The sequence below is a fragment of the Neopelma chrysocephalum genome, unplaced genomic scaffold, assembly GCF_003984885.1.
Source record: "Neopelma chrysocephalum unplaced genomic scaffold, ASM398488v2 Primary Assembly neopelma1_24, whole genome shotgun sequence".
Classification (NCBI taxonomy): domain Eukaryota; kingdom Metazoa; phylum Chordata; class Aves; order Passeriformes; family Pipridae; genus Neopelma; species Neopelma chrysocephalum.
The window spans coordinates 6,489,983-6,514,497 of NW_020897693.1; the positions used below are offsets into that span (position 1 = coordinate 6,489,983).

The 24,515-nt window shown below is 37.6% G+C and overlaps 1 protein-coding gene across 4 annotated transcripts in view; it reads right to left on the reverse strand.

Annotated features, from left to right (window-relative positions):
• USH1C (USH1 protein network component harmonin) overlaps window positions 1-24,515 on the reverse strand; it is a 49,374-nt gene extending 24,859 nt beyond the window's left edge. For 2 of the 4 annotated variants that reach the window (XM_027701290.1, XM_027701300.1), the window contains exons 1-14: window positions 24,445-24,515; window positions 20,549-20,616; window positions 18,554-18,697; window positions 17,941-18,079; window positions 10,646-10,754; window positions 10,507-10,531; window positions 9,746-9,803; window positions 8,879-8,982; window positions 7,625-7,709; window positions 7,130-7,189; window positions 6,792-6,848; window positions 4,670-4,812; window positions 4,132-4,197; window positions 963-1,087 (exon numbers count right to left, since the gene is read on the reverse strand). In XM_027701290.1, the coding sequence (XP_027557091.1) occupies window positions 963-1,087; window positions 4,132-4,197; window positions 4,670-4,812; window positions 6,792-6,848; window positions 7,130-7,189; window positions 7,625-7,709; window positions 8,879-8,982; window positions 9,746-9,803; window positions 10,507-10,531; window positions 10,646-10,754; window positions 17,941-18,079; window positions 18,554-18,697; window positions 20,549-20,616; window positions 24,445-24,480 (1,219 nt within the window). In that variant the 5' untranslated portion in view covers window positions 24,481-24,515. Of the gene's footprint in view, window positions 1-962; window positions 1,088-4,131; window positions 4,198-4,669; window positions 4,813-6,791; window positions 6,849-7,129; window positions 7,190-7,624; window positions 7,710-8,878; window positions 8,983-9,745; window positions 9,804-10,506; window positions 10,532-10,645; window positions 10,755-17,940; window positions 18,080-18,553; window positions 18,698-20,548; window positions 20,617-20,904; window positions 21,169-24,444 lie in introns of those variants that run through there. The other 2 variants (XM_027701284.1, XM_027701276.1) reach the window with 2 other exon arrangements.

Sequence of the window (24,515 nt, forward strand, 5' to 3'; positions counted from 1 at the left end):
ACTTTGGGGTCCCCAACATAAGAAGGATGTGAACCTGCTGGAGCAGGTCCAGGGGAGGGGCCACAAAGATGATCAGAGGGCTGAAGCACATCTCCTATAAGGAAAGGCCGAGAGAGTTGGGCTTGTTCAGCCTGGAGAAGGGAAGGTTCTGGGTAGACCATAGAGCAGCCTTCTAGTACCTAAAAGGGGCTACCAGAAAGCTGAAAAGGGACTTTTTTTAAAGGGCATGTCGTGACAGGACAAGGGGGAATGGTTTTAAACTAGAAGAGGATAGATTTAGATTAGATATTAAGAAGAAATTTTTTTACTGTGAGAGTGGTAAGAGACTGGAACAGGTTGCCCAGAGAAGTTGTGGATGCCCATCCCTGGAATGAATGTTCAAGGTCAGGTTGGACTGGTCTCTGAGTAACCTGGTGTAGTGGAAGGTGCCCCCATCCATGGCAGGGGGGTTGGAACTGGATGACCTTTAAGATCCCTTCTGACCTGAAGTGTGAAAAGGCAAAACACCGAACAGAAAAAATATGGAAAACAATGCACCAAAACCCCAAACTAAAGAGGTTTATACTTCAAGACAACTTCTTTGTAAGCTTTGTTTTTTTAATTTTGCCTTATGCTGCTGATGGTTAACAACTGTGACTATTAGAGTGGATGTACATTTTGCAAGATAGGTACCTGTTAAATAAGAGTTGTTAAATTAATTTACTGTGTGTTTCCAGCCTTCTGAAAATAACCAAGCCATAGAATCCCAGAATATTCTGAGTTGGAAGGAACCCATGAGGATCACCAAGTCCAGCTCTTAAGTGAATGGCCTGTACAGAGATTGAATTGAACCCACAACCTTGGTGTTATTAGCATCATACTCTAACCAACCTGGCTTGGACACAAACTGGTGATATCTTCCATACAGCTCAGTGATGTGTCTGAAACAAATACAAGGAGGTAGGTTGAAATCAATTACTTACTTTTGTGTTTGGAACGAGGGACAGAATGCACTTCTGCAGTTACAGTTTTTAAAGACTTGGGTGGTTCTTTAGGACCCCAGTCTTCTTCCCACTCCTTTTTAAATTTCTCCTCCTCTGCTGTTATCCTAGAGGAAAAAAATGCAGCTAGGAATTCCAAGTATCAAAACAACAGCATCAATATATATTCAGTACAGTTATTTGTGTTTAGTATGTTTAGTTTTTCTTTTAATATAAAGCATAATAAACTCTTCCTTCTTCCAAAGTAAATTCCTTTCATCATTCTTTTTCATTTATTAAGCTACTAAGATAATTTGCAAAATACAGTGTAACTGAGTAAAATATTCTTATTTTATATTGAGGCTTTTAAGGCCAATTATATAAACACCTGCACAGATACTAAGCCCAGAGTGATACACTACAGTACTGACTGTCCCCTTGACTGAAGTAAAAAACATCTCTCAGCTAGTAATTTTTCATTTTTAGAACTGGAAGTACCTATTAGAAAAACAGTCAGTTTTAGCTATAACACTGGATGACAGAACATCTACCACATGCCTAAATCAGACATTACAATGGAGAATTATACCTAAAAAGTACGTATCTTCCTTCTATATCTTAGATCCATTTTGATGATTGCTTCCTAAACACAGAGTTCTATGTTGCACTAAAAAGTGACTCTTCCCAAAAAGAACTAAATACTGTTGAAACACAAACCACGTTAAGTTCAGGATTCTAGAAAAAAAATGAAAAAAAAAGAAATAAGAGAAGAGAGGGGAATGGAGGGGTAGAGAGAGAGTGTCACACTTCAGGACAAAGGAGCTTGCAGAACAAGTAAATTACCTAGAAGGCACCTAGAATGGCACTGTGATCTGAAAAAAAGGACATTTCAAAGGAAAATTCAGCAAATACCAAGTAGGTCACAACAGAAGTGTCGTATAACCTAACAGCTTGTAGCTTCATATATGGGGCCTTAAGTGATCCAAGATCTATTTTTGACTATAGCTGGTCTTGAACTGGTAAGCTGATATATGGTGCCAAAATTTACCGGTCTTAGATATATATGATGCTATTTATACTTGGATTATCTTTCATATTTCCAAATTAGCTAAATAAATCGAAAAAATATTCACATGGGGTCAAAGAACTGTTAAATTTGTAGCTGATCTCAGTATTTAAATTCAGAGGGATAGTCAATAGCAGGGAACAATGGACAGAATGTTTTCCATTTCATTTAAATTTTAAAAAATGGGGTTACACTGAAGTACACAAGGGTTAGGGACGTCTGCCATTGAAGCACATTTGAAAATTTTTCCAAAAATGCTTGCAAGATATCAAAAAACAGCACAGTAGTGACTTTATACAAGGAATACTGCAGAAAGGATTTCTGAAAGATACCAAGTGGTGATCCTCACAAACCATAAACACAGGAAAGCATTGTGTTCTAGTGTAAATGCCTGCCACAACTGCTTATTAAATCTAAGCTTTAGATTTCATCTAAGTTCCTCTACTACCATTCTGCCTCCTCCTCACCAAGGAGATTGACGCTGACTTAACATTTTGGTTTGTAACATGGAAAAGCTTTACAGTGCCTGAGCAGCACTTGAAAATTATACAAGGAAGTATAAAGCCATGCTAGACCTTACAGTGAGAAGGCCTCAAGGCATGAAAGCCCCCCCATAGCAAGTAAAGATGCACTGAGTTCAGAAGATCACTGCAGATATGCAACATTCATTATAACAGACAGGCAATCCGGATTTGGAGAACAGAGTCATTCGTCATCTGTGATGGTCTGCTTTTATAGCAGCTTTTGGCTATTGCAGGGATTTCTATTATAGACCACAATAAAGAACAGGATTATCAGTTCCCCAGGAATTAGAAAAGGGAAAGGCGTAAGAACTCATCCATGTGCTGCAGCAGAGCCCAAGGCCAGAGTGTCAGAAAATTTTTCTCTTGTGACAGCTGGGAAATATATTTCTTTTTGCACCTTATAGATTCAGATCAAAAGAGATACTGTGTAACTTACTCTTCTTTAGTGCAATTTCCCAACATTTAGAAGGGAAATTAAGTGCTGTGAAAACAGCAATATTTAATACTGGTTAATTTCAAACTTCCAAATGTAAAACAATGCTTAAGTTACAAATACAGTACTGACTATATTATGATACAATCTTTGAATGTGTCTTGTTCTAGAATCATATCTTTTTAAAACCAGAATAGACTGTGATAATAAGAATCAGATTTCCTGAATACTGCCTGCTTTTGGTGCCACTGTTTTAATTAATTCTCACCTTAGAAAAGCAAAAGCCTAGTTAAAATTTATGATGACTGAAATTTCTACTCAAGTCAATTAGCAGCACACAGTCCTTATTTTACAGCATCACAGAATACGACGAGTTGGAAGGGACACACAGGGATCATTGGCCCTCACAGGACCATCCCCAAGAGTCACACCATGTGCCCGAGAGTATTGTCCAAACACTTCTTGAACTCTGTCAGGCTTGGTGCTGTGATCACTTCCCTGGGGAGCCTGTTCCAGTACCCAACCAAACTCTGGGTGAAGAACCTTTTTCTAATATCTAACATAAACCTCCCCTGTCTAACTCTACATAGCTTTTTTTGTCAGAACTGACTGACAGCCTGAAAAGACTATTAAATTCTGTCTTACAAATCATGAACAAACTACCTGTGTTTTGTTTTTTTAAAATATAAGGTAAGTGGATATGTCATCAACCCCCCGAGTACACACATGTTTCCCAACTCTTTAGTGATTCTCTGTTTTTTCCCTGATCTGCTTCATAGCAGTACTAATTTTTTTCTGTTAGAATTAAATGCAGACAACAGAGTAAACAAGTTTAGAGACACAAAACTTCCTTAAGCTTAAGTTTCTCTATAAATTAATAACATATTTTTAAAAAAAGTGCTTAACTTCAATTTCACATTGAATTTATTATTGTCATAAGCCTCATGTTTTCCAGGTGCTGATTTTCAGATGAGTTTCCTATTCCGTAACTGTGGTGTACTTACTGATATGTACTGGACCCTACATTTAGCTAAATGGAAATATTGCACAATTTTATTAGAAAGGAACATACAGAATGTTTTCACCCAGATCTCATATAAAAGAACTCTTTTTCAGGTGGCATACTGCCTATGTCAGGTTTTTACTTACTGCTCTATTTCTCTGCGATATCTCTCTTCTTCCTCTGCAGCCTTCTGGGAAATCTCCAGTTTTCTTCTGTAATAAGAAGAATTAGGACACCATGATAAAAATAGCATTTTCTGAGTAAGAACTTGGACAAAGTGTGTCAGCATATAGTTAGTAAAAAATATAGATAGTAAATACAAACATACTGGGGAAAATTTTTAAAAGTTGTCCTAAAGCTACCAAGGGTTCAGTATGCTTTCATAGGAACCCTGAGGTGATTCCTGACCATTTGGATAATAAGGACACTGAATCATAGAGGTATGACAGTTGGGGAGCAAGATGGTTTGAACGATATCAGCTTTGAAAACCCAGAATGTCAAGAGCACCACAGGATAAGCATTTTATGAACAGAGATTCTGCAACAGCAAACCCAAGTTAATCTAAGTTGGGAATCTTCTCACTTCTGCGAGAATTGTCACAGAAATCACAGTGTGCTCCTGTCTCCCATGCCCTCTCCAAAGCCAAGCTAAGTTTTTCAGACTGTCCTATACACAATCCTTACAATCTCTCTTTCTCTTGCTGCTCTTTGATGATTTTGTTAGTCTCCAGCGCAAGTCGCTTCTGATGCATTAACTCCTGGCGTTCTTGCTCACGGAGACGTGCTTCTCTTTGTCTTTCTTCTTCAGTCATGAACAGCTCCTTTCCCTGCAATCACAACCACCACCCAAATCAGTTGTGAGAAAAACTCATGAATGTAGTTCTTTTAGGCAGCAATTCAAAAACCAATTACATACTAGCACATCTGCCACTTCCTCACATCGCTTTTTCTGAAGAATGCATTCTGAAAGACCCTGAAAGATCTGACCACTTCACTCCAAAGAGCTATTCCAGTTTCATCCTCCAAGTTAAGATGTGCTTAACACCTCACAGGAGTCATGCAACAACAGTGTAGGGGTCATGCCAAATACATGCTCAGTGTGTCACCCAGAAAAAACTTGACATTATACCTTCTTGAAATCTAACTGAGCAATGAAATGCCAGAGAACAGCACACTGAATGATTCCCAGTGTGAAGACAACTGTATAGTTACTCTGTTTTAATATTCTTATGCCTGGCTGCTGCGGAAAGGTACCATCATTCAGGGAGCCCAAACACAGGGAATGCACATTCCCAAAACATTATATAGGTGATATGTTTCAGTTGGTTTTGTTCCTGCTTCATTTGCTTTACAGTTAAGACAACATCACTACTTCCTATTCAAGAAAGATATTTCCATAGTGGAACGTTGATAACATTTATCTAATTTTCATTTCTGAAATTAAAATCCCATGTTAACTAGGAAGGCAGGATTTTTCATGTCTCTAAGGCTCAAAGTAGCATCATGGCTAGGCTTTGCGAACGAAGATTTGGGAAGGGCTCTACCCTCGTTTGTTGCAAGCGCGTTGATGGCTAAAAAGGCCAACACGAGAGAGGCCTGTCCAGTTGCAAAAGGCACAGCAGAAAGACTCCTTAGGTGGTATATTCTGCAAGGCTCGAAGTAGACAGCTTAAACAAAAGCAGCCATTGAAGAATGCCTCTGCACCCTGGTCTTTGCTAATGAAAACCAGGAGTAGGGAAATTATTTCCTTTTGCTATCTCTTCTTCAGTACAAAGATGTGTATTGAGGAAAGGAGAGACATGCAAGGTGAAGCAGTGTGGAACAGAAGAGTTCCACAGCAACAGTTTGCTGTTCTAAGGACAGAACCCCAGCGATGCACGCTGGAGTAGATCTGATCTTTTCTAACAGTTGGTAACATATCTGGAAGTTGAAACTAAGTCCTTCGGATGTTGAGTTCCTGGAGCTTAATCATTGGTTCTGGAGTATTTTTTAAACAATGTCTACAACGTCTTTGGACAACCGCATCTTTTGTTACCATAGGAGCAGTTTAAACAAACCATTCATTCCTTAATGTAGCAACACTCAACCCTTAGGAAGTAGCTGAAGTGATTTATTACATCTTTTTTTCCCCTATTTAATTCAGTTGCAAGACAATTAGAAAACACCATCTTTGATTAGTCTATGGAACTTGATTATCCTCTTGTACATAACTACACACTTTGCAATAAGAAGGATTAAGGCAGTTAAAACATTCAAACATTTATTAAAAGTCACACTGAAGTCAGAGAGAAGATTTAATTAATTTCAACTGGCTTTAGATTAAGCCCCAAAGGCTTAAAGTTGTGTTGTAAAAAACAGTGGAAATGGAAAACTGATCAATTTTCAATGTGTTGATACACTAAATAGATCAGATAAACAGTTACACAATGAATTAATTTGGAATAAGACTAAGACATCATCTATTCAGGATTTGACTCAATCCAATTTACCTTTTATGCTTCAGCAGAAGTAGATATCTACTCGAACAGAAGCTCTCAAACATGAGAAGCCAGTACGATAAATTTAATTTCCACTGTAAAGGGAACTGTTTTGCATTGGCCCACAATCATGAAACAGTTTTATTTGAGAACACTTCGGATGGTATGAAATAATCAAAAGCCATTCAACACTGCTCTGGTTTGACAGAATTTAGTGGTACAGACCTTATAAAGAAACAGAGGTTTAGTTTTTATAATTTTTTTTCACCATTTATTTGCTGACATAGGAATTTTCACAAATGTTCTGGTTTAACAAATATACTACTTACAGCGCCTGCTACCACAGAGATAGTCAAAGTACGACTACTTTTGAGCACTCTGACAGCCTGCAAATCAAAACAAAACAAAAATCAGCCTGAAACAAGTGGTAAAAAAGGCCAGCATATATTCAATGGAAGATGCTCGTTGTCAAGGTTGGAATTTCCAGAAGCCCCACCTGAACTAAACAAGGTGGTAGGTATGCAAATCTCCACATTCCCATGCTCAATTCAACCCCTTGAGTTAGAAGCCTAGTATCAAAATCAATTTTTTGTGGCCAGGAAAATCAGATAGATGTTTAATAAGCTGACAACTACAAATTCAGGAAACTAGAAAGACTTGATCTTACCTCTTTATGATCCACGTTAGAAAAGTCCACTCCATTTACCTCAACAATCTGATCACCAACCTAAAGAAATTAATACAAATTTTAGTACAGATGCTAAGTTACTAAATATATTAAATGAAAACAGAAAGAGATATGCTCTCTAACATCCTTAATACAATAATCATGAGTACTAGCAGAGCACAAGCAGCCGAAACTGGTCAGGCTTGCACATCATCCTATACTAGCATTTCCTATTGCCACCGTTTGAGATTGAATCCTTGGCTTGAGCTTGGCAGAATACTGGTCTGACTCAGGTCATTCATGTTCTTAAAATTTTAGGAAACTAGCTTCATTTGAAATATAGCCAAAAGGTATTCCTTTTCCGTGGGAAAAAAACCCATAACGAACAAAAAAAACAACGCAGTTAGTCACTTTACAGTGATCCAGAATCCTTGAAGTCAAAAATACCAAACAAGAGGTCCTTGTGGTACCTACCTTGGAAGGTGACATACTCACCTCTAAGCCCACCTCTGCAGAAAGAGAACCCGGCTTAACATTGCTGATAAAAATGCCTGGTTTTTGTGTCGGACCACTGGAAATACTGGTAATATAAAAACCCCAAAACATTTATAGGATGATACTTATAGACTAATACAGTGTAATACAGTGAACAGTTTTAGTTGTTTAATTAAAAATAACTTACGAGAAAAGAATATTTATGGCACGAGCCTGCTCTGAAACAAACACCATAAAGGTTTATCATCCTGCTTTTTTATTTTTTACACCACAAAACTCTTATTTAAGAAAAAGTTAGAAGAAAAATATTCAAGCTTTTAGATTTTGCCTTAAGTGTTGCAACTAACATAGTATACTGACCTACACCTTCTAAGGGACACCAACAGTATTTGAAAGCAAGCAACGCAATGAAGGATTACTAATTCCTTGCATGTTTACTCACTGAACTGCAGTATACTCCGTGTATAAAACTGTGTTATTTTTTTAGAATTTTGTATTAGAAGCAAGAAGGATGTTTCAACCAGAGGAACATCTAGCTCGGAAACTTTAAGCTGCCATCTAAGCTGGGCCCAAATACAGAAACTACTTTTGTAGATTATATATCCAACAAGTGATGTTGAACCACCCCTCCAGGTCTGTAAATAATTTTTAGAAGTCTTTATATCCTCCAGATAACATGAAAGAAAACTCCTGGCAATTTCAACTACATATTCCTAAACACATAAAAAATTCTACAATATCCCTTCTACCCCAAAACCTCCATAACTAGTGTGAAGACAGGAGTCTGAAAATCAGAGAATCATATTTCTAAAAAAACCCTGCAGATTCAACATTAATTTTAGGAACTGGATATAGCTTTATGATGGTGTCTTAGTTCTGAACAGGGTCACAGGAAGCAGTCTAGTTCAGGGAGTGAACCTGACAGTGGACAGTCCTGGAGCTTGCTATGTCACCAAGAAGCATTTAAAGTATTTAAAAATGTAAAAGCATTTAAAAGATCCAATTCCGTGACAACTTGTATTAGGTCACTTTCAGCCTGCTTGTATTTTTAAATTTGTTTTGTTTTGTTTTGTTTATATCAGAAATTTTAACACAGGTATTTATGCTTTGTCTAAAAATAAGTAATATGTGCTACAGATATCCTGCTGTTGCAGTTTGCCCTTCTGATCCAACATAGATCTTTATTTTCATGATATCATAGCAACAAAGGATGGAAGTAACTGCAGTGACATTAAATAACAAATGTCTACGCACCTGCATCCCATGCCTTTTGTACCTATCAAGCTAATGAAGACTTTCTTCTCCTTACTGTCTCTCCCTCCAGAAGAAGCAAGTCCAGCAACACTGCCCTTTGCTTCCTATAGAGGGATTAAAAAAATGTTGCAGATGTTACTCTGTCTTGAATTCATATCAAGACTACTATAAAATTTCCTATAGCCAAAATGAAACCCTGCCAACATCAAGATAAGATTCCTCCAAGGTCCTATCCTATTGGAAATGAATGTGAATTAGAGTCATTTCAGTGGTTCTGCATGTCTTTCACCTTTGAAAGACTGAACTTATCTATCTGGAGAAGACTACTCAAATAGTCAAACTTGGCCTTCAGAAAAGGTTGAAGAAAAATTAGAGGAAAGTGATATGGCAAAATAATCATTTAGCTGTTCCCTGACAATAGGGCTGCAGAAATACACGATAGTGCTCACTATTGAACTAAGTCTTTCTTCCCGAAAGTGAAAGAACAGTAATTGTGGTATTTCTTTTCACTGCTGCAACCCTTTGCAATCAAAGTTGTCATTTCTCCACTAATACACCTAATATAGGTAAAATAATCTGATAAAGATTTATACAGCAGAACTACAGGCTGGGAAGTTAATAAGCTCAAGCAAAATAAAGTACCAATTAACAAGTAAAAGCTATTTCATTTGTATCCTGCCCTTTTCTTACCTAATGGTTCTAGAATAATTTCATATCACAAAAAATGTTTCTAACAGAACACTTGTAACAAGATATTGCATCATAGAAATACAAACAATAGTTTCTATGATGAGGTCAGAGGTGAAACTGTTTCAGAATCATTACAGATTTCCCAGAAGATATGTTAATAAAATATTGATCTCTTACCCCAGTTTCTGACACAAACTGATCCACATATTGCCATTTAAGGGGTTCATCTGCTGAACTGGAAGAAGAAAACAATTTAAAATAATGGCACAAATAAAAATGTACTCAAGAAGCTACTTTTGAATGTGGTCTTCTGTTTTGCATCCACAACTTTCTTTGGATACCATTCACAACAACTGGTTTATTTGCCAGCACTTTAAATAAAACATCAAGCAACAATACAATTATTTAAGCTAGTAAAGCTGGTCAAATATAAAATTGATCAAACCTCCTCAAGTGAAACAATTTTAGGAAACTCTAAGAAAGACTGTAAAAACAACCATAACAACTCGAACAGCTTATATAAATGTCTACGCAGACAGACATCTCCCATCACTAAAATTTCTGAAACATTCCACTTAAAGATTCACCTTTTCAACAAAAAATGAAAGTGGACAATAATTCTAAATTTTTCTAAGCTCCGAAGCAATTCTCAGATGCTACATACATAAAGAAGCAATGGAGCTGTTTGTTAAGGCAGGTACATTAATAATTAAATTTCCAGGAAATATCCATGAAAAACGAGGAAATAGAAAAGGATTAAAGAGGCAACTGGCATAAAAAGTCAGATTCATCAAAAAAGACATCTTCCCATTTATTACAAAGAAAGTGCCATTTTAATCAGCATTCAAAACATTTTCATAATAAACACAGGTTCTTTGGATACAAGAGGCTAAGTGAAAATAAGTGAGCTAATTTGTTTTCAAATGAAATACCCTTACCTTTTGACAGGTATCATGCCAACATCTGAAAAAGAAAAATTCTCTGTTAAGTTTCTACAGATCATCAGCAATCTATTAATAAGAGTCAGTAATCTATTAATAATCTTTGGTGATAGAGGTGATTTTTCATGTTACTTACGTCTTACTTTTATGGACACTATTTTCTTTGTACGAATGAGGTTTATGACTTCTTCATGTGTGCACGATGAAATAGAATATCCATTTATACGAACTATCTCATCTCCAACCTCAAAAATGAAAGGGAGAAGAAAAAATAATTTTGAATTAATATTTTAAAAGGTTTTCAAGCAATGATACAATCTGGTAATAATTTTGATGTAAAGGTTTGATACTGTCGAGTCCTGAATACTTTCTGAATTCCAGGTAATGTTCAGATCAGATTTACCTGTATTTGTTTAGACTTGATATTGAACACCAAAAGGCAGATTAGTGGCTAAATAACAATTTTATAAATACTATCTAGTCTCTACACATCAGATTTGTACTCCACAGATTATCTTAAATACAAGGTCCATGTGTTAATTCAAATAATTTTGGAGTGATTTTCTTCCTTTACACTTCAGCAGTTTAACTTTGCTTTTACTATCTGCTTTCTGAGAGACCTTCTTAACTATTTTTGATCATTAGGAAACTTTCACTTGGTCTTATTACGTTGCCTGATTCTGGATTTAGAAAATGCATTATTTTAATGGTATTTATCTCTTTGTCTTTTTTGGGGGACCACGCTAACCTTTATTGGCAATCAAATGGCAGCACCCCAAGAACATTCCCTGGCAGTGTTCAATTTACTAGTGTAGAATAGACAGGGTGGCAACTTCTATAAAAGTTGAAATCTTATTTATCAGAATACAATCAAAAGGCTTCCCTTCCTCTAGTATAAATCCAAATTTGATATGCTATGATGACTGGACTAGAAATTTTCAAGTCTCTATAAATTCTGCCTAATGATCCCCTCAGCTAGGGAGGCTGAGAAGAAATCAGTGATGGATACATTGTCCACTCCATTTAAGGTTGAACCTTATGAGCTGCTCAAGATAAGACCAAAAAATGCAGGTCCTGGCTAGACTTTTACTAACAAAGACTTTTACTTAACATGAACCATGTGACATGGCACTATGAAAACTCATGCACGACTTCTTCCACTAGGCACCACAAATCAATCCACTGCACAATAAGATATACAAATGATTACCAGGAAACGACTTTAACAAACCACCACCAGTATCTTCTTATACCTCTGTACTTTGATCTCTACAAGGACAAAGTCAAATACTTTGGCTTCACAGCTCTCTGGAAGCGTTTCCTCTAAAGTACTATGAATATTTATTATGTGAAATGTATCAAAATGCCACGCTGATAGTTGATGGGACTTTTCTCATTAACATCAACAGCACAGGATTTTGTTCTTAACCAATGAAACTTTGTGTGCCTTTGTGTGCATCTGCTTTCATGGCAGCATTACTGCTGGTTAATGATTGCCTAAAACGTTCCATTTGAAGACTCAAGTTTCAAGCTCCCAAATTTCTTTTTAGGCTTAAGTCTTCCATGCTGGTATCTGCATCAGGCTGATTTCAAGTTTCAGCAAAGCTAAAGCAACTCGTTTTAATCAAGAAATCTGGAATGCATTAATGCATTGTCATGCTCGTTAAAAAGAAATATCTACAATTGTTTTGTTTCAAGGCTCTGTGCTTTCACTTTAGGTCTGGAAAAGGTCCTTATGTTACACATTAAGACCACTATTTTTACAGTCTTAGTGAAGACCTTTATTGACTAAAAAGTTTAGGGGAAGAGGCAGGTTCATCATAACACACTTCGTGAAAGTGAATAAAGACTGAATACTAGTTCTGATCTGGGGGGAACTTCCCCTTCATCCGCTTGCTTTGGGACTGCCAGTGCACCAGTCCCTGGTATCAAGATCAGTTGTGAACACACTTTCAACTGCTGCTGCAGAAGATCAAAAAAGCTGGCTCTTCCAGAATGCCAGAGGCACAGGAGACTCATCAGGAGAAATGAGAAGCTTCATTGAGCCCTAGCCACTCAAAAAAAAATTGCCATTGTGCAAAATCCAAACCCCGCTATCTGCTTACAGAATGGACTTCATAAAGAATTCACGAGAGTATTACAATAAATATTGTAATAATGCATTTGTCAAGACTGCGCCACCTTAGATAACCCTGGGACCTATTTTTTTAACATAACAGTTTTGGTTTTTTCTTTTGAGCCAGATACTTCTAGTCCAACTTTACTGTCACTGAAATGACAGAGGTAAAGGCATCAGTCTTAGTGGTCTACTGTGGCTGTACAGACTAAATCACGCAGTGTATCCACTGTTTTCTCCATCACACAAGGCTAATGGGAGTATCTGTGACTGAAAAAACTGAAGTCACAGTTTAGGTCACTGAGGAGTAGCTTCCTTGTACTCTGGTAACAGTTTTAAGAAAAAGGCCATAGCTGGAGATTCCTCCTTTGGCACTGCACAGCTCAGTGCCAAAGGCCTAAATTTGCATCACCAGATTTATGTGAGAGGAATGAGTGGAACTGGGAGTAGAAATTCTTCAATATAGCCTGTGTCTTAGAGACTGTCACATTAACACACACTGTGACAGGTCTACCCTTGCGTGACAGGACATTGGGCCGTCACCTTCTGCCTTTTTTCATATGTAATAAGTACTACCCAATCTTCCTACTGTGATCTGTTCGATTGAAAAAAATCCCCACAAACAATAAAACAAGAAACTACCCACTTATCTTCTTTACTTGTTTCACAAGCTTTTCTAATTCTTCTGAGAAGTGCCACATGCTCTGCAATATTACACAAAACATTAACAACACATCCAATCTACCATCATAGCTCATGTAGCACATTTTCCACTGAAGAGGAAGATTTTTATCTGACACAAAACAGCATCAGAAGGCTACAAAAGCACAGAAAACACAGTATGTGACTGTGCTGCAGGAGAGAACTCGCGCAGGGGCAAAACAGGAGGACTGCTGTCTCCAGCCCCTGACGGTGGGACATCCGCTCCCTCTGCTGGGCATCCAAAAAATCTCATCCAGGGCAATGGCCTGCATTCTGAAGAGTTTGAATGTTTTTAAGCCAGCCAGACTTTTAAAATTATCTTTAATAAGAGCAGGAAGTGGTCAGTAATGAAGGGTTCTGAACGTTCAAATTGTGGTGGAAATGCAGAATCTGACAAGGAAAAGCACATGGGATCTGCAGTCTAGAGTTGCACAGCTGATAGCTCTCACTATGAAAGAACACTCAACCAGTTTGTTCCAAACATTCAAAACCACATCCATTCATCCCACAAGCCTGGTAGCCATGCAATTGCAGTCCTCTTTTTCCTGAAAATACACCACTAAATTCTAAGCTAGTTTCCCACCCCAAAACCAAGAAGGTTTATCTGGAACAGGCTCTCTAGGGACATGGTCAGGGCCCCAAGTCTGCCAGAGCTAAAGAAGTGTTTGGACAACACTCTCAGGTACATGGTGTGATTCTTGGGGCTGTCCTGTGCAGGGCCAGGAATTGGACTTGGATGATCCATGTGGGTCTCTTCCAAATTAGGATGTTCTACAATTCTAAAAATTTACTCTAGAGCTGTTTCACCGCCCTTGACACATAGGAAACTCATTGTGAATAACATGTTTTTAGGACTGGGATTAGAACTGGAAGCAAAATCGCCCAGAGACAAGTCAGACTTGTGGTACTGTGTATAAAGACTCATAAGCTCTACAAACCATAAAGACTCTCAGCCTATTTAGGATCCTGCTGCTTATAGTAGTAGGAAAGCAAGTGACCTCTGCTTTTCAAAGGAAGGTAGAGTTCCTTAATGACAAAATGCTCAAAATGCTTTCCCCATTCCCATCTCTGGCCTCTCTCTGGATTACTCACTTGGAAAAGTACTGGAATTTTGTGTATAACTTTTCTCTTGATCTTATGTATTGGGGAGAGGGGTGCTTTTTTTTGGTTTTTGTTTAGTTCAAGATCCCTCATTTACTCACATCTCCCACATCATGCAGGCTATAACAGACCATGGAGTCTGGCTTTGCACAAACCCAACTCTTTAAAAGGATAACCTAACTTAATGTTTTTGACTGCAATGCCTTAACACACAGAAGCACCCCAGTTTCAGGACTGCAAATGTCAGTGCCATCATAGGGCTTCTGGATCAGCAGAACTTGTGCTGCTCTGAGGATGTCATCATTCACTAACCAATCAAATCTGTTAGTATTATATCATCTCCCTAAGAGGCACACACTTACAAAATTATAAATGTACACAAGAGCATATTTTATTTTCCCCCCAGTATGGGAACAAGCTTTCCCCATACATATATTTTTAATACTCCTCTTTACTAGACTGTCATTTAATTTCTGAAACTCAGCACTCTTCATTCAACCTAATGACATTTGTATTATTGACTGACTGATGGTGCTTTAGAAATAACCCAACCTAGGTTGAACTACAGGAGATGTATAGGCACATAACAAACTGCTTCTCTTTAGGACACTTGAACAGCTTCTCCTAAACAAAGTTGTCCATTACTGGGGTAATTAATAGCTGTTTTCATATATTTTGTTACTTTTGAACTGGTATACCAACCTAATGAATCTGAAACAGTAGAGACAAAAGTCTGCAGGATTCAGTAGAATAGAACACTAACAATTACTTTGGTATTATATATCACAGTTTCTCTTTTCCCTATTAAACAGGGAGATGACAGAATTTTTAGATAAAAAGATGCAAACCTAACTTTTCCCAAGAGAAATGCCTATTATTTGCAACTTTTAACATAAGAAATATAATATATAGTGCTTCTAGGAAATTGAAGGTTTTATATAATAATATCACCTGTTTCAAATTTCACATTTTGTATACTTCGACGACTTTCATCATTCATACCAATCTCCATCTCTTTGTATTCAGCAGAATCCCCACACACATAAGTATCAGAAAGCAGTGGGGGGGGCAGATGAAGTACATTTCTCCATGAAAGAACAAAAACCTTGCAATCTTTTAGAGAAACTGTAGTCAAAAAAGGGTCAAAACTACAAGTGCCACAGTGAGCCTCCATGATTATTCAGTCATTTCAATGTAACTTGGAAAGCACTTCAAGGAGAAATCGTGCAAAATTAACTGGAATTTTTTTAAAGCAGCAAGATGTAAAACTGACGGTATAATAGAAGATCATTATACCTTTCTCAGACAGCATTTTTAGGATAGAAAATGCGTAGAGATTTAGTTAAATAAAGCAGGTAGGTGAAATTTCAGAAGCAGTTGGCTTTACTGTGAGACAGCAATCTAGAACAATGGGCTGCCTGTCAGGTCTTGTTATTCAGTGAGGTTCAGAAAGTGCCTAGTGCCACCTATTATTCAGGCATTTTAGGCTGAGCTTTACCAGCACATATCAAAAAACAGAAGTTAGGCTGCAAAGCAGGAGCTGCAAAGCATTGTCTGCTCATATTAATTCATATAATCTAAGCCTAACAAATTCGCAGTCAGTCACAAGTATACTTCCCCCTTATTGTCCCTACTATGTGTAAACTCTAACCATGTCCTGAGTTGCAATATAGTCTGTACAGCCCAGCCCTGAGATCCTTTACAATCCCATTCATTGACACTAACATGTAGTGCAATGACCTCAGTCACAGCCTTTTTGTGTACTGAGAAATCAGGAAAACTGACATCCTTACAGTAACACAACTGAGCTTAACTCTTTATCTAGTGATCGTGTCAAAACATTAGTCTGAAACAAGCTGAGAAGCAGAGCTGCAAAACAGCATTAAGATGTACATATTAGCATGACAATTTAAGACAGTGGCTATTAAGTCCTTTATTGCTCAGCATCATTAATGCCTTCCAGTATTTTCCAGGAGATGTTTTCAAAAGCCATACAAGCAACTGGTCTTTGTCTTTTTCTCAGTTTTCTAGCATGGAAGAAGGATGCAGCTGGAATATTTCTGATGAGCTAACCACAACCTAGGAACAACTCTTGTCTACACTTCCTGTTCTCACTGTCTAACATAGCAGATGAGGTACATGAATTTGTGCAGTGCAAACTCTGAGATGGTGCATTAATGCCCTTTTCTGGAGTTACCGACTGGTAAATCCCAGGCTTAAAAGTAGGCTGACAACACATACAGCAAAGTGTTTTGGTGTCCTAAACACCCCCTCAGTTCTAACTACATACAGAACTTATGGTTTTGTTCTACAAAGGAGTTTCTAAAGCACTCAGGGAGCCAGTCATGCATCAGTCCAGAGCAGACTGACAGAAGATGGAACTAATTCAGTGGTGATCCTAAATCAGATATACAGCTATGAATGCACAAAGAAAAGGGCATACGCATGCATGCAAACAGAGAGAGGAACAGTTATTTAAATTTCAGAAAGCTCTCAGCATGAGTTACACAAACATGGAAACCTAACTTAACTGCCTTGTTGACAGAGATTTATTTTTACTTTTTAATGTAGGAGAGTCGTGGCATAATGCTGAAGCACATCTACAAAAAATGTAAGTTCAATCAAAAACTGCAATGAGTCATGCCAGCCTAATATATTTTGTGCTAATATTAAACATAATCCTTAACCATCAATACTTTCAGCAAATATTCAGACTCGACAAATTAAAATTAGTCCTTCCACTCAAACTCAGACCTTTAATGCATCTTATCAGATTCAAAGCCATAGAAAGATGCAGACATCTGCCATAGCAATTGCTCGCTTCTCTCTTCACTAAGCAATGCCACATTCAAAAAGAAGCCAAACACTCAAAACTTCATGAATGCAAATTGCATAAGTACTGATTTAGGAAAAAAGCGTTCCTATACATAATTATTTTTGCCAACCTTCTTGGCAGGTTCATGTATCTAAAATGTAATCACAGAAAGTGCAATTCTATGCAGTACAGAGGACACTGGAAATAGTTAAAAACAGCATCTTTCTTTTATTGCATAAACCAAAACCTCCACAATTTATACATGAATTTCAAATAAACATTCCATTACAGAAATTATATCTGTGCAAAGTTGAATTAACACTTTTAGTATTTACAAGATCTATTTTACATTTAATCAGAATTTGGCAATGTAAACCACTCTTACACAGCCTAGAGATCTTTCTTTCCGTCTGCTTACATTTAGCTGTTGCTACTGATGAAGTATAAACATTCCAGAAAAATCTTTACTCTCCAAAAACTATCATATCTCAAATAAGGAAAAAAAAACGGTTTACATATCATTAAAAATGGTGACATGAACAGTTTTACCACTTTTATAATGGTATTGGCTATGGCATTGACTTACATGTCTTATGGATTTTATTAGAAGAGACAAAGAGCACCTCAGAAATAGGAACTTCTAAATGTTAAAGAACAATCCTTAGCGCCTAACACTACATGAATATAATTCTCTTACCTGAAGTCCAGCATTGTCTGCCTGTCCTCCTTTAACTAACTGGGAAATGAAGAGGCCACAGCCGAATTCCAGTCCACCTCTCACACTTATTCCAAGCCCTTCAGGATTCAAACGATCCAGTCTCACCTCTTTCAGCTTTCTGCAAAAATAGAAGATACTTGACTGTTCAACTGAATAACACCTTGTGGCAAATATGTTTCATATGGAAGTTAGACATTATTTTTCCTGCTATATGATTTAGGCATTTAAAAAAGCAAGTTGATTGAAGTTTGGATGGATGTGCATTAGCTAAATACATCAAGTATTATTCATACAAAAAGACATCTGCAACCACTGAACATATCTGCTTCCAGAGGACTAGAGCTATGAGAATTTTTTTATTACTAAATGCAGGAAAAATGAGAAAATATTTTTTTTACTCCTTTATCCTGCTTTTACTAGATTAAAGCAGGTGGCAAACAATTTCCCTGTAGCTGTATTTCTAGCAAATAAATCAACAGTAAAATAACTATGCCCAGCTCTACACTAAACCAATATTTTACTCTGAACTCACCTGGAAACCCAGTATTTCCTGCTTGATTTAAGTCAGCTGCATTATTCTGCATTTTCTTACCGTGATCGTTTGGGTGTCAGCTGATCATATTCCACCTGGTGTTTTAAGGGGATAAGTGGGCGGATAGCATCAAATAGAGGCAATCTGCTTGGCTCATTAATCACGAGTTTTAGGTCCCCCACAAGCACTGGAAGATTCATAGATCTGAAAAAACACAGTGAGAAAACAAGCACAGGTAAACAACACAAAGCATTGTTTTAAAAGTTACTGTACATGTGGCTTCAGTATTTGCATGTCCTTTCAAGCTACTCAAAAAGTTATTTATGCAGGTATTGGTTTAGCCAAAGCAAAATAGTCTCTCAGAAAGTAAGCCTTCTCTAAGTAGAGAAGAATAACAACTACTTGCTCCAAAATAACTGAAGTCTCCTATACATTGACTTTATCTTTTAAGATCATGCACATCACATTTATAGGTGACATCCTTAATTTCATTTTCAGAGTCCCCACAAGATTTAAGGAACTGTTCAGAAATAACTTTCCAGATTAGACATATCCGCCTACTAGATTTTTGTTTCCTTACCAGTTAGGAATCCTTTTAGGTAAATCTAGCCTACAAGCTCCTGTCTTTCCTGAACTTAGGGGACTGAAAAATTGTTTCAATCCAGGAAAAAAAAAATCACAATACTCAATTGCTAGAGCAAAGACTTGGCTTAAATTTTAATTTTTTTTTTTCCAAATCAAATTTGAAGGACAACCAACCAAAAAACAAAATCTATTGATAACTATCAACACTGTGATAGTTATACGTCTACAAAATATACTTTGTTGAACAGCTGCAAGAGCTGGAGTAACAGCTCCCTAAAGTTCAGTGGAGTTATTCCTACACAATACCCAATTAAATTTACTCTGTATTATCTGCTGTTCCCTTTCTTATAATTTATATTTCCTGGCATACAATATTACAGATTAGAGGTCAAATACTTCTGGAAACGGTATTCATAGTGAAGAAGACATTAAGTCTTCAACAGCAACTGTACGTATTTTTGCCCTGGAATATTTCACCATGTATTCCCAAAAAGTGATACATCATAAACATACATTCACAGACATATTGAAAATTTTGCCCAAGTCATTGCAATTTTGGAAATTAAAGAAAAGTTGCTATATGCATTGTTAATTTTCTAACTGCAAGAAGATTTTAAATAATTCAGAGCTACTGAATCAATCAGCTTTCCAAACAACGGCCTTTATGAATGGAAAAGCAATTAGACAGACCTGAGTGAAACTGAATCAGATATGCAGTTGAATACCCCCATAACTATAGCTCAGGGCAAACATCAGATGGAAACGGCTACATTTCAGTCAGCTGAGATGCTATTAATTACGATATGAATGGAAACAGTGTCTATCAGAGCCACTTCTCTATGATGAGCGGAAAATACATTCTCATCTTCTTTGAAAAACAATGGATCAGAGACTGATGTCATTTGCAATGATACAAGTCCGAAGCAACTGTGGTTTAAATCAGTTCAGTAAAAGGATTGATAATAGGCCTATCACCTTACCAGTTTTTTACCACTGTGTTGTAATAAGCCAGAGTCATTAAACATGATAAACAGAGTCAAGACTAAATTTTTTCAGCTTTCTGAAAAAACAGTTGCAAATTTTTTATCTGAATATTTTGCAAAAATTTCTGCAAAGCAATCTCAACGGATACCTCTGTAGCAAATAGGTAACCATTATTTGTTTCCTAAGAACAGTTTTATCATCCAGGTGCTTCCCCTCCCACACCCCCCAAATATGAATCCATCAAATTCTTTTAGAAAACTACCAAGTCAAAAAACCAAAGTAACTTTATAGGTGATTACAGACATCCTTCCTTGCCTACAGGTTATACTGTGAAACGCTAAGATGTCATTAGACAGGATAAAAACTATTACTTTAACTAATTTTTAGTAGCATATAGAAAGACAACTTAAAATCTTGAATATTCACTCTTTAAATTTAAAAATATCAGTAAAATTCTACACAAACACATATAAAGCTAGATCTTACTGGTGGTACATCCGCAGCACATCATAAAGATAATCCTTCTCCGCTTCATTGTCAATTAATAGATTAACCTGAAAACCCAAAGACATTATCATAAATCTCTGACTAAATAGCCACAAATGTTAAACATAAGAGATTTTCACAGATTCTTAAACTATAGAGCAAGGACTTCATCAAGGAAAGACTTTAAGACTTATTTTTAAGATAAACATCTTTTTGCAACAGAGCATTACCTCACAAAGTCACACTTATAACAAGACTTTCTAAAATTAGTATTACAACAATTGGACAAGGTGGCAAATGCTGATATATATCTATGCAGCGGTAATATTATTACAATAATATCATATTTGTCTTACCTGAAAATTACTGTACTGTTGAATAAATGTCTTCAGAAACCTTTTTGGCCATTCATTAATGTAGCACATGCTGTCACAGATAAAACCACTATACTGATATAATCTGTGTTCTGTTGTCCAAAGCACCAGTTTCAGGATCTCATTTATAACATTATGCCAACTGCTGCATCTCTGTTCCTCTCTGCTCCAGCTCTTAACTGATAGAACTTGCTAGTTATTCTTTCCTCCCCCACCAATAGTACATTTACTTGAACCAGTGTCATGTTACTATGCCTGCTCTTGGATAATTACAGTAAATTAAAGCAAAAAAACCCCTAAAATTCTTGTACGAGTAGTTCAATTTATATTCAGTGATAGTGAGACCCCCACTAATCTTACTTGCAGTGAGAGGTCACATCACAGTAGTTTTACATCTGAAGAAGCTTGATGTTTAGGAAAACAATTTACATCTGACCTAAAGGCTAATATTACTGTGACGTGAAGGCTGAGGAGCAATTTGCATACTTAAAGAAAGGCACTTTCTTTCTAGGTTTGCAATGGTTTGCATTATGTTCTAAACTCAATACATGCTTCACATTCCTTTTGTCCCACTTGGCTCTCTAAAGCCAGCAAGACTTCACATACAGGTGGTTTTCTGTTACTTGTCTCTTCTGGAAAAAAAACCACTTTCAAAACACCAAAAGGCCAAAAATCTACATGCAGGTCAAGACTGCTTGACAGTAATACTAGTGAGCAAACCAATTTATTCACAGTGAATTTCAAAGCACAAAGGATAAAATCTGCCTTAAAAGGAAATAAAACAGTTGTAATCAAAACTGACTGGGCCACGATACTGTACACAGACTCAAGTCAAGGTGATACATGTAAAACTGAGTCCAGCATCCATTTTTCACTTCCCCAACAGGAAAAATATAACATATAAGTCAGTTTTGGCTCTGGTATACAGAACTCAATTTCCAGTGCTAGCTAAGGTACTTTATGAGCAGTGTCTCATGAAGAACATTAAATGTTTAAGCACATCAAACCTACACAGCTAAGGGCAAAACCATCACCATCTCTTCTCCTGATGGGGAAAGCAAGGAGTAACAACATTCCATTTTTCTCCCGATATGCTAAGTGATGGACACGTCCCCACTCCCTCTCTGGAAATGGAGATTCATATCTAAATTCTGCTATTTCTTCTCACAAAATGGTCAGTCTTGCTGTTTGATTCTTGTACTTCTCACCCTGCACCAGCAAATTCCTCATCCTCTGGACAAAAACAAACCCACAAATGACTTCTTATATATTCAGAATGCTACAGCTGGGTTAACCCTCCTGGGCCATCTCTCCAAATGGGTCATTCTTCTCCTGCTGCCCTCTATTCCACCATCACTGCATCGTAGCCACCTGCATCTCTTATCATTTTACTAATTCTTAAATTCTTTGGGATAGAAACTTACTGTAGACATATGCTTTACCTAGGTTTATCATCAGCTTCTAAAACCTGACTCAAATTTCATAAATCCTAAAAAATCATGGGCCCCATCTTCAAAAAAAAAAAAAAATACAGTGGTGATATGGTATAACTTGGATCACAGAAATATTTCAGTATATCTCTATTTCAGAAGAAAATAAGTGTGGGAGCATGGGATAGATATTTTCACACCTTTTAAACCAAGCATATTAAAAAAACCCCATCTGGACACAGCCCTGGGCAATCTGCTCCTGGTGGCTGTGTTTGAGCATGGGGTTGGAGCACATGGCCTCCAGAGGTTCCTTCCAAACTCAGCCTTTCTGTGATTATTTAAATAGTCCTCACTGTAGTAGAATTACTTAAAATCCTAGAACATAAATAGTTGTTGACACATTACAGCAGAATGTGCACTGTTTTTCATAAAAATTAATAAGAAGTGTTCACAAAACCTGCACTTACATAAAAAAGAAAAATTGAATCCGTCAACAAGTCTACATAAGTTTATTCAGTAAAACAGAAGTTGTGGGGAGGAAAAAGCACTTTTTGGTGTGGAAAAAGTTCAGATTACAATGCACTACTGTAGAACAAGCCCAACCTGTCAGCTTTCAAAGAATAATACACATTTCTATTTAAGCTACACAGACACTGAAAAACTATTGAAAGAAAGGGAAGAGTTGGTCAATATATTTGGATATATTACATACTTTACACTGGTACTTTGTTGATAGGGAAAGCTGACTAAAATTGCTAAGAAAAAATAAAAAGGAAGTGACAAAGAAAACTCAGATCCTATGGCAGAACATTTTTACTGGTTTGTCACAGAAAAAGCAGGCATTCAAGCCTTTGGATGCCACAGAGGCCACTAGAAGTAGGATGATACAAAATAATTTAAAGAGAAGACCTGTTACAGTATCCTCTAAGTAAGGTAAAGTTTTCACTTATATCTGTATCCTGCCTATTTGCAGTAACACTGAAAATACATCTTACGTTATCGGGGTGGGACTTGAATGATGTATGAATTATAGTAGCAATGAAAGGGAAAAGGTTTAAAGTTCAAGCTGGTAACCATCTGCCTAGAAACCAGAGTCTTTATAGACACATTGCACAACCCACTGCTGAGTTATACAGTAATAGGTAGCAAGGCAGAAATAATGTGCTAGATGGCTACAGTCCTTAATGTTTTTGAACTTCAGCTTGACATAAAGTGTTTTTTGCATTCCCTCTACTTCAACCTAACAATCCCTTAGTTAATGGGTTTATTACCAGGTGACAGATACTTCTATATAACATTACATTACTTTGAAGAAATTGTGTTTTCTAGCTGACTAAAAGAAAACTGAAACAAAAAACCAAACCAGACCAACTATAATCTCTTTCATAAAACCAAGCAAACAAACAAAAAACCCCAAACAAACAAACAAAACCCCAAACCCCCAAAGCAGTACTGAAAATTTTAATCTGAGAGAGTCCTAAATGGCTTCGCAAAAAACATCTCTTAAACACGTAAACTATTTTCCTCCTCCTTTCCTTAATTAGAGCTTTTTGAGCTTCCTTTGCCCATACAATTTTGCGGTCTGCTGAGCACTTATTTAACGGGGTAAATGACAAAATGACGTGCCAGGCAGACCGAGTAGCTCCATGTATCAAGTGCATTTGCACATGACTGCACATGCACAATTGCACTGGGGAATGTTAAGGTGGAACTGGGTGCTCGCAGGGCTGGGATGGGCACTGCCAGCGCCTGGACTTCAGCACCTGCGCTGCTGTCTTGCCCTGAGCTGGACCGGGCGCGACGTGGTATTAAAATAACACGTTCAGTCAAGCCCTGGAAGAACTCCTGCACTGGGAAAGGCTCTTCCTTTCTCTCCCTCTCTTTTTAGGGGTTTTAACCACCCTCTCACAGGCGGCTGCCGCCCGCTTTTCCGCGCGAAGTCCCCCGAACTTCTCCCTTCCCCGCCGCTCCCTCCGGCAGCGCCGCCAGCCCGCCCCGGTGCCGGGAGCCGCTCCCGGGCCAGGGGGGGCTGCTCTGTACGCAGCTTCTGCTGGCCTCGGGGGGGCGACCCCGGCCGTCCCCGCTGCCTTACCTTGTGGCGGAACTCTCGGGCGACCCTGCGCTCCATCGTGCGCGGGTGCGGGCGGGGCGGCTGCGCCGGCG